The 11155-nt window shown below is 42.3% G+C and overlaps 1 protein-coding gene across 1 annotated transcript in view; it reads left to right on the top strand.

Moving 5' to 3' along the window:
* The window catches only part of ntrk2a (neurotrophic tyrosine kinase, receptor, type 2a), a 119470-nt gene that overhangs the window by 21037 nt on the left and 87278 nt on the right, over positions 1-11155 (top strand). The window contains exons 10-13 of the mRNA XM_083783926.1: positions 75-101; positions 300-311; positions 1063-1100; positions 1976-2075. Of these exons, the coding sequence (XP_083640052.1) occupies positions 75-101; positions 300-311; positions 1063-1100; positions 1976-2075 (177 nt within the window). The remainder of the gene's footprint in view (positions 1-74; positions 102-299; positions 312-1062; positions 1101-1975; positions 2076-11155) is intronic.

Below are 11155 nucleotides of genomic sequence, written 5' to 3'. Positions count from 1 at the left end.
TAAGTTCATGTATCAAATATTTTACGAAAGGTAACATTTCTCAATATTCTCTTCATTGTTTCCTCAATGTACAGGAACTGTGACAGACCCTGTGTATTATGGTGAGCACAATTGTCTATTGTCTACCCATGTCAAATATTAGCATTGTAGGCATCTGGCATGACAACACTGACAGAATAATTATGCAGTATACTGTAGAAGTTAAAAACTGAAATTCAATTAATTCAGTTCCATTGCATTTCTGTCTCTCCTCTTCCTCCTCGACCTCCTTGCTGATCTCCTGCTCGTCTTCCTCACAGACCCGACCACAGGTATATATAGCCTACAGTCTTCCTCTCACACTCACACATCCATTCACATCTCTTCACCATCTCAATCCAGCTTGAACTAAACTTACTGAATGGATAGATAATGTCTTAAAATCAAGTATTTGAGTATTAACAAATACACTTTGATGGTTTTACATTGACCATAATGCCTTACTGCATTAGGAAGTATACGATATACTAGCGACATACTATAGGATCATGTCCAGGGAGTGTACAAAGTGTACAAACTGCATCATCTGCGCAAAAAGCTTGGAATACGGATGTGTATATTACAGGAAACTCCCGTTAATCTTTCCAACAAACTCCCGTAAACTCCCGAATTGTACCATCACACCTGTATATTACATGTATATGCCCGCTAAACTTGAGGTTTACGGGCAAAATACAGTTCCCGTAATTGCCCGTTAACTCCTCTTTTCACGCAATACATGCGAATGAGATAGGCTCCTGATCTATGATCCACATGGCTGGTGATGAACCATTGGTTTCCATCGCTATAATGGCTACTGTAGCAGTTCTCAATCCATCCAATCCTCTAGGTATTATAAGTAATACACAGGGTTGGGGAAAATGGCTGTAACGATGCATTTTATTTTTCATATATGCTAACTAGATGCCTGCTATTCTCCACCATCTGCCCTCAAATGACTCTTTGTTGTGACTTCAATTGACTGTGCATCGTATTTGTCTGTATGTATTAATCTCTCCACCTCTCTCTCTTTGATGTTGTCAGATGGTCCCCCTCTGGACCCACCTGAGGACAGAGTCGCTGTAAGTTGTGTCTGGCTGCTTCGCACATCTCTGTTCACTTTCTATCTGACTTTCTTGTCTCATTGTGTTCTACCATCAATAGTTTGTGTCCTTCCTGACACCTGTGCGTGTACGTATTGATGGAAGGGCTAATTGAATTAGCCTTGCACATTGAAGCTCTGGGGTATTGTATTAAGCCCTGCTAGCGGCAAGGTTCTAATGATGGCAGTGTCAGGTGGTTCAAACCCTTTGGTTTTGATTGATTGATTGATTGATTGATTGATTGATTGAAAATTGTATTGAAAATTAAATCAAAAGGATACAGACACAAGAAAGCCGTTAGGCTTGTTTCCGTTGTGGTCCTTTTGGGGAAAGGAGACATGGGAAGTAACAAAACAGACAAAAACAGGCTGCTAGAGGCTTTTAGTCTCTTAGTCTTATTAAAAGGAAATCTGTTCCTGTCTGATAGTTATTGTATACACACACTGTGGCTTACTTACTGTTTTCATAGACAGCCAAAAAACATGCACTATGACTATGTTATTGTGTACCTACACAATGACATAGACATACATGTTATTTTGGTTGTTTATGAATAATATAATAATTAGACCGATTTGATGCCGTGGGGGAAATTCGGTTTTCAGCTTCAGCCAGCTGCCCAAGTGGTCAGACTTGAGCACAAGGGGGAGAAGTTAAGGGTTAAGTGTCTTACTCAAGGACACCTGGAGGAATCAGACCTGGGACCTTCTGTTTCTATTTCCCATGAAGCGGCATCTCTAACCATTCAGCTATAGCCTCCCCAGTGGTAGTAACGTTGCATGTCATTGTGTAGTTACTAGTTAGTTAGTATAGTGATAGAAATAACATGTAGTATGTCATTGTGTGTACTGTAGGTGTACGTGGTGGTCGGTATCGCCGCTGTAGCCTTCACTGGCTTCATCCTCATGCTGGTTATTCTGAAGTTTGGCGGAAACTCCAAGTTCGGCATTAAAGGTAAGAATCTTTTCTCTTTGGCTGCAGTGGTGGCCATAGTAGAAGTTCACCCACACTGCTGTTGCATGTCAGAACTGAATGATTTTAAACATAATACCTCTGGTGGGATAAGGCAGCAAATGGGATTTCTTCGATCTTAACGCCTGTATGCTGTTTGTCTGTTTGTTGTGTAGACTCGAGAACACAGTGAAAATGCTCTGTGGATGGTTTCATGGAGGCAAACACAGATTGTTTGGAGAATAAAGAAATGTTTGCAATTCACTCATCTGAATAGGGTTACCGGTATATAACTAATGTAATGCTGAACCTCATGAAGAGCTTGATCAGGGTTTGACTCGTACGGTACACACTACAGGGAACACTTCGACATATTTATTTTCCCAGTACCTATTAGAGTTTGAGTAATGTTGACAAATGGTTTAATATGTTGTGAATAAAACAGTGGCATGTTAGGCTGACTACTGGCAAAAATAGCAAAAATACCTGCCCGCTTAAACTGGCACAATAATCTTATGAATTGAATTTGAATTTAAATTTAAAGTTTTATATTTTCCTCTTTTTTATTTTTACTAATTAAATTAAATTTAAATATTCCTCTCATTTCCATTTGGTCTCCCTGGAGCCCCTTGGTGAAAACCATTGCTTTATTTACCTCAGTGAGTGCATATAGTCTTTGTTTCCATGAAGCCATCCCGCTGATTTAGAAGCTTAGCTTACTGCTGATGGTCGCTGACAGCCTCTTTCAGGCACTGCTGGTGAATAACATGCATGGTTACTAAACTGCTCTGTTTTGGTCTTGACATCTTGATCTGGGGTCGTGCAATTTTAGCCACTGTAGAAAGCTCCAGCACTGCATATAAATTGCATTATTACTTCAAGGTGGTAACATTGCAGCGGTGCAGTAAAAAGGCAAAGTGACTATTCTACGGTGGCTACATTTCCATTTCCATCTTTCATGTTGACTTTCTACAAGTTACAACTGATCTGATATCCTATGGGGCTTTACTGCCTAATGCTCAACTTAATGCTGGACTGATATTTTCCAATTCTCTGTATGTCTCTCTAATGCATTAACACACAGACCTCTCTGTTTTCATATGCTTTATCTCTTGTTGATGTTTTGTTGGCTGGTATACTGTAGATGTACAGTACATTATACTACTGTAGGACAAAGGCAACGCAGACAGACGGTATGCTCAACCTTCTGAAAATGGCCTTTTAACTGCTGGTCATCTCAGTTACTGAAATATTAGTCATATTGATTCACTTCAATCTTTTTCTCTTGTTTTGCTACGTGCATTCTGTTCAAGTAAGTTGAGTTCAATCAAGGCCCACTTATTATGCAGGAAAGATGACATAAGAATGACAGAATCAGAATCATCTTTATTGTCACACCACACGTTTACCGATGTGCGAAATGTAGTTTTTGTGCGACTAAAGATAATCCGGTACAGTATGTACTAGGGTACCGAACCGAACGTGCTTGGGTACCGTTTACCCATTACAATAATTCAATTTCGGTTCTCTCTATCGGTTCCCACAGACACGCAATCAAGCGCTATTTATTTATTTTCTTCCCTTAAAATAGATGCGCAGGGAATAGAGCCTACACTGCGTTGCATCAGCGACGCGTTGTGGCTTGCAGATTGGCGGAGGCGGAGCTATCTCTCTGCATGGAACTATAGGCTCCCCTAGTCTACAGATGGACAACGTTACATTACAAACTTTAGCTGTTTTTTAAACGTCATTTTCAAGTGAAGTTTTTGGGAGGAAACTTTGAAGAGTGAGGACAGGAGTCTTGCGCCTTGCCTGAGTCGCCTCACTGCATACAGTCAGTTTACGGTCGCAGTGTGCTTGTAATAGATAACCTTCAAACACTGCTTCAAACCACTTTGTTCAGTTTATTGTTGACATTCAAATGAACAAGCAAACAATTTAAAGAACAATATTTAAACCGAGTGGAATAGTAAGAGAGTGGCGACACGCTTTGATCTAGCCGCAAAGCGGGTGCCTATGGGCTATAGTTCCAAACATTGGAACTATTCCATTGAGATAGAATGAGCACTTCCGCATGCCATTGTTACAATGGGAGTCATCGCTAGTGTCGCCACTCTCTTACTACCGTACATGTGCAGGCGTGTGTGTGTGTGTGTGTGTGTGCGTGTGTGCGTGCGTGCGGGTATGTGTGCGCACGTGTGAAAGAGAGAGAGAGAATCTGTCAGGCTGTTGAAATGTAGTATTTTGGCAGTGATTGATTTAATACCCACAAGGGAGTTTGGGTGGGAGAGACATGCTGCAGCTAAAGAAGCAAGTCTGTGTGTGTGTGTGTGTGTGTGTGTGTGTGTGTGTGTGTGTGTGTGTGTGTGTGTGTGTGTGTATAAACTGTAAAGTATGTGGTTTCCTGTTCCTCTAGATAGAATAAGTGGATGAAGTCGTGTTAATTCCTTCTTTCCTTTCAGCACCTATGCATGTTCTATATTTGTATATTTGTTTGTGTGTGTGTGTATTGAATGTCTAACTTCATTTGCAAGTTTATGGTGCCAGTTTATTTGAGGTTGGATCACATTACTGTTCACCTTGAGCCTTTATCCCTCTCTCCTCCCTCCCTCCCTCTCTCTCTCTCTCCTTCCCTCTCTCACTCTCTCTCCTTCCCTCTCTCACTCTCTCTCTCTCTCCTTCCATCCCTCCCTCTCTCCGTCCCTCTCTCACTTTCTCTCTTTCTCTGTGGAGCCGCTGCTCTCCCGGAACAGGAATGACCTGTCACTCAGACATAGAGGTGGAAAGAGATGGAGAGAGAGAGAGATAGAGAGAGAGAGAGAGAGAGAGAGATAGAGAGAGATAGAGAGAGAGAGAGAGAGAGACAGAGGGAGAGAGAGAGATAGAGAGAGAGAGAGAGAGAGAGAGAAGCCTTAATATATACTGTAGACACTTCTGCATTAGAGGTAACAGACCTACAGTATGACTAATCCACAGCCCAGTGCTGCCCCCAGTCCGTATCCCACTGTCTCTCTTCTGACGTCATTCCAACGTAATGGTAGGCTACTAAAGGGAATGAGATTCTTAATAAAAAAGCAACAATACAGTTACAGTATAGATTTATAACAATTAGAACTGGCTGATGAGGCCTGGACGGATGGCGTATCGGTCAAGGCACCTAGGCTCTTGTAGCCTGCCACCGCGTTGCAGGTTCAGACTAACCTGCAAGTAACCTCGGTAAGTCTTGCACAAACTAACAAAGTGCTCTGACGACAAAACCTTTTTATACTTGCTGCGATGCGGCTCCGCTGTGAATTCTCAGCACCAGACAGACCCCACCCCAATATATACAATGTATCTACAGGAACAGACCCCCCAGACCCCCCCCACCACAATATACACAATGTATCTGCAGGAACAGCAATTTGACCATGGTTGTGTGCTGTTTCTTTGTTTTCACCACCCTCTGATAATAATGTATCTCTCTCTTGTGTTTGTAGTCCCTGATCAGAGAGGAAGAGGTTTGTACCTCCTAACCTCCTCAGCATACGTCGCTGGCAGCTTGTGGAAATAAAACTATATAGATCATGGGCACATTTAGTGTCAGACGAATCACACATTATGTTTGTGTCTCTGATAGTTTGATAATCTTGTGTATAGCAGTGTGGCTCAGAGCCTCTGCCTAGATGGCCTCAAAAGGTCCACAGGGGCAGGATTCCAGTTTGAATCCTGGGCATTACATAAGAACTGCTGAAACGGCAATGCGTTTGTTTATTTGCTCCACAATGACGTCATTTTGTTCTTATTGACGGGTGCATATGTTTGGTCCGACGTGCTAACAGTGTTACAGGCATTAGTCAGACACCCTACCCCAAACCTAAGCTCACAGGGAAGCCTCGGGTGATTTTTAACCGGCAACGCTTAACTGCACCTGAGTTGTCTCTTTAACGCTTTTTTCTGACTAAAAGAAATAGCCGATCTACAATCTGTATTATAGTAATAGCACATGTACACGAAGTGTGTTTTTTGGCCAGAATATGGATGCTGGGTTCAAATGGTTAATTTAATTTAAACAAAAAAAAATGAAAAAGATATACACGCACGCATGCACGCACACACACACACACACACACACACACACACACACACCGTGAGATTTTATCTTTTATTTTCTTAGAAATAAGGGACGCCCGACCTGGTGTCCCTAATTTGAATTTGTGGTAGTTGGCAACCATATACCGAAGCCATTTTTAACTTAGTTTGGAGTACTGTATGCTACATAGCTGCCAGCTCGACTGTGAGTGTGACACAGTGGGAAGTGACAGCAGAGATGGGGTGGCACAATGACCTACCGAAGCCAATTTCTTTTTTTTTTACTTAGTTTGGAGTATGCTGCCAGCATGAGTGTGGCACAGTGGGAAGTGACAGCAGAGATGGGGTAGCATACATTAGTTGTTGTGAGCCACTTACAAACCCATGATGTTCTGTAGAAGCCTAGTCACCAGATGTCCACATCAGATTTGTATGTTCTGTTAAGTACCGCTGTCGTCAAAACATATATTTTTTTTATTGCACATTAAAACAGTAATTTCATTGTAATATTCAAGCGTGTATTATGTTTGGCGGTATGGGGCTCTGTTCTGGGATTTCCTTGCTCTTTCATGTGAAGACATGGAATGCTACAGGCAGGGAGAGTAGCGAGCAAATACCCCCTTGGTACTACAGAACAGAGCAGCAGCAACAATAACATCAGACAATGACACTGATCAAATCAGACAAACATAAAAAGGAGGAGTCAGGGACGGGTGGAGGTAGGTTTAGAAAATCTTATGCGTAAGCATGTGTATGCTGCGGCAGCAACAGGCAAGCTTAATCATTTATGAAGAGAGCTCCATAAAGTGAATGGCCAAAGACAGAATGATAGTTGAGTGTCAGCGGATAGGAGGGGGCTTAGCATAAATCAGATGACTCTTAGAGGCAGGCTTGACATCTGTGTCAGGCAAAAACTAACACCATGCTCTATTTGTAATCACCAGAATATATAGAAGTCTAGTCACTATGAGGTATAGAAGTCTATAGTCACCAGAATGTATAGACGTCTAGTCACCAAGATCTAGTCAAAAAGGATGTTTAGTAACAAGAATGTATGCTGGAGATCTAGTCAACAGGATGTACACTAAACATGTCGTGCAGAGAGAGAGAGAGAGAGTTGGAGGAAGACTGTTGTCTGTGAGGAAGACAATGAGATGAAAAATAGAGAGAGAATGACGGACTGAGTGTGTGCACAGAATGATCTGCTAGACAGAAGTCGTTGAGAAAGATGGGGAAATATTTTTTTTAAGAGAGGCATGTTATACGGAGAAAAGGACAGACAGAAGGAAAAGACAGAAGAGTGAGCTAGGTAGAACAGGACACAGGAAGGAGAGAGAGAGAGAGAGAGAGAGAGAGGTAGAAAATCCTCTCCTTTCTGCTTATCAATGATTCATCGGTGAAGGTATCAGTTTTCTCTTAGTTTAGCAGAGGGTCGCTCAGCTCTCTCTTTCCCTCTGTTTCTCCAGCACACACACACACACACACACACACACACACACACACACACACACACACACACACACACACACACACACACACACACACACACACACACACACACACACACACACACACACACACACACACACACACACACACACACACACACACACACAGAGCTCAGCATGGATCGATGGATATGACACCCCCAAGGTCAGCAGCGCACCATTCTGGTCCCTGATCACAACTGAGCATGCCCAGTGGGTTCTCCTTCCACTCTTCCTCTTCCTGCTGAGGAAGAGTTGCCTCTGGGCTCCTGTCAATCTCACACTCTGCTTTCCACAACACAACTCTGTGCTAGAAAGCAACAACTGCAGCATATGTCTTTCCTACTAGTGGTTCCCAATTATTACAATTTTCAATTTAGACATTTAGCAGATGCTCTTAATCCACAGCGATTTACAGTAAGCGAGAACAACACATGGTAATCCATCAAATGCATAGAAATAGTAATCAAGGATCATGAGTAACTTAAGAACCTATCATCAGTCTAACAGTAGAATATCCGTACATTGAAACTATAAACACTATAGGATGCCAGATCAATTATGGACTGGCATCTGTCTACATAACATGCTATCTAGATCTAATTGTTTTAGGGGGTCCCCAGTTGATTAGCTTAATGTGCAACATTATTTTCTCACTCAACAGTAAACAATTCGGTGACATTTTTAATACCAAATTGGCCACATTCTCATAAAAGCATGTGTGTGTGTGTGTGTGTGTGTGTGTGTGTGTGTGTGTGTGTGTGTGTGTGTGTGTGTGTGTGTGTGTGTGTGTGTGTGTGTGTGTGTGTGTGCTCAAAGCAGCATGCAACATCAGTGTCTTTCAACAGCCTATCACAGAGCAGGGGTCCACATGGGGAGGTTATACGGGCAGGAAGTTTCAGTGATGCCCGCCGGGCAGGAAGTTTCTCCACCATGTCTACCAGAGGGGTTTCCATGGTGACAGACAGCAATGTGGGTCACCGTGGTGGAGAGAAAAAAACCTTTCTTTTTCTTAGAAAAAGTAAAAGTCCTGTATTCAACATTTTACTTGAGTAAAAATACTACATTTACTGGCATCAAAATACTCAAAGGTGCAGAAAGTAAAAGTATATATAATTATTATCTTATAGATCTTTTTATTTTTGCAATGAATACAGGTGTGCCTTGAGATATTGACATGCCCATTGGTGTGCCTTGGACAGAAAACTATCAAGGTAATGGGGCCTTTACTCTCAGCAGTTTGAATAATGTAATCCATGGTTAGAAAGGTGACGCACTATAAGAAAATATAGTTGACACTTTAATTACTGCACATTAACTGCACATTATTGCAATGCAACCAGAAGCAATGCACATCTTTGGCAGGGGTCTTCTCTCATGTTTTGTGGTAAACTAAAATCTTAACACTCTTAAAGCCGGACCCGCGGGGTCGCGGGTTAAGATTTGCTCTTAAAGCCGGACCCGCGGGGTCGCGGGTTAAGATTTGCAATTCTAGTGATTTAGGTAATGTAGTCACGCAGAGCAAATAACCTTTAGTAACAGTCAATTTATGAGCGATCACAATAACAGCACCAGGGCGGTAGATTATGATACTGTAGTGTGAATAAACATCCCTGCCTGGCTACAGGAATGATATCTATCTATAAATGCACCAAGTCTCGGTCTGTCTGTCTGCATGTATGTACTGTATGTCTGTGTTGTGTGTAATCGTAACTCAAGAACCATTAGCCCCACCGGCTTCAAATTTGACACAAGTGTTCCACGCCACAGCAGGGCAGTGCCCAGTGTCGAGTCGGTCGGACCCACGGTTGTCCAGAACCGCCCCAAAAAGGCCTCTGACTCTGGACCAGGCACCTACCCAGGGTCCATACATGGAGCTGGCCTGTTCTGACCTCACAACACTCCATATTTGGGCATGCCTGACACAGAACTATAGACACTATAAAAAATAATATACAGAAGGGATGAGAAGTCCACAGAAGAAGAGGGCAATATGTGTCCTCTAGTGCAAAAGGCAGTGCCTTGAGAACTTGAATCGGTTTGCTGCTACTCCCTTGTCAGCTGTCCCACCTAGAGTCCACCTCAGACTTCAGATTAAGGCTGGCTATGCGAAGCTACCTCAGACTACAAAATACAAAATCAAACAAGGCAGTGCTGAATCAAGAATCTGTTACTGCCTACTTCTTGCTTCAAAGGTTTTCATAATGATATTTTAGTACCACCCTCTGGCCATAGCACATAGGCAGATTATGAGAAAACGGACCCCTGGGCACCGACGTGCAAAAAGGGGTGGGGACCATGCGCGTGCCTTTTTTCACAGACTGAGGCAGACTGTTGCCTCCGCGATTTACAAACGCTTCATACAGTCTGGGCCAACGGAAGAGCTATCATGCATAAGCGATAAAGCGGAAGTGGAGACTTCCGTTTCATCTTTACAGTCGCGCAAATTTATCCTAATATAAATAGAAAACATCTAAGCATATAGCTTGTTGCTTAGCAGAAAAGGAAATAAAAAAAATAAGCTCTAAAGATATTTTAAAAGATATTTTAAAATATATTTTCGTGAACGGAAATGGCAGCTTCCTTACTCAGCTCATGGGGGCTATAGTTCCAGACTCTATATAGCATTCTGAGATTGTGGAATAGTTGTCTGGCTACGCGAGACTACACTGAGGGCAATCAGAGTCATAGGAGCAGGACGTGGGAGAGGCAGAGGAAAACAGGGAGGGGCTCAGGACGTGACCATGTACCTGTTACCTTGCCAAGCTGTTAGCTTGGTATCACCCAATTGTCCCATGTTGTTTCCTTGATATTACTTTACTATTACCCTGTTATTGTTAAGATGCAATTTAAACTGCTACTTCAGTGGCCTTCATGGTCTACTCTAGTGCCAGAAGAAGTGCTTTATCCTTTTGTCAGGCTAGTCTTCTGGTAGCACAGTAAATATTTCATTGTTGCCTTCAGACATCATTATTAACAGCAGAACAAGACTTGAAATATTTTCTCCCACTTCTCCCAGAAAAGGTTACATTTCAATACCTTTGTGCCATTAGGAAAAATCTGGGCATTGTTTCCTGAACTGCAGAGACTTTGAAAGAAAAGCAGCCAAGTGTGAAATCAGAATACAGCAACAGTGGCAGTAGCCTATTTTACTTTACTTTACTTTATTATGGATCCCCCATTAGCACTTGCAAAAGCGTGGCTATTCTTCCTGACAAAGACAAAAAATTATGAGACAGGATATTCACACACAGACCAGTTGGTTTGTGTCTGAATATCTATCTATATATATCTCTCTCTCTCTCTCTCTCTCTCTCTCTCTCTCTCTCTCTCTCTCTCTCTTCGCCCTCTTGATATTCAAGGTTATTTATTCTGTAACAATACATCATTCCTTGTCTAGTCTAACACCTGACAATGTGACCTTGAACATTTGTGTGCCCTGGCCAAACATTTACGTAAACAGCCCAGAATAACAATTGTCCAGACCAGGGATGGGTGGTTTGCATATAAAAAAGGACAGGCGCT

The sequence above is a fragment of the Protomyctophum parallelum genome (genome assembly GCF_964188405.1).
Source record: "Protomyctophum parallelum genome assembly, chromosome: 15".
NCBI classification, from domain to species: Eukaryota; Metazoa; Chordata; class Actinopteri; order Myctophiformes; family Myctophidae; genus Protomyctophum; species Protomyctophum parallelum.
Note: the sequence above shows the minus strand (reverse complement) of the source record. Positions and strands in the feature narration are given on the sequence as shown.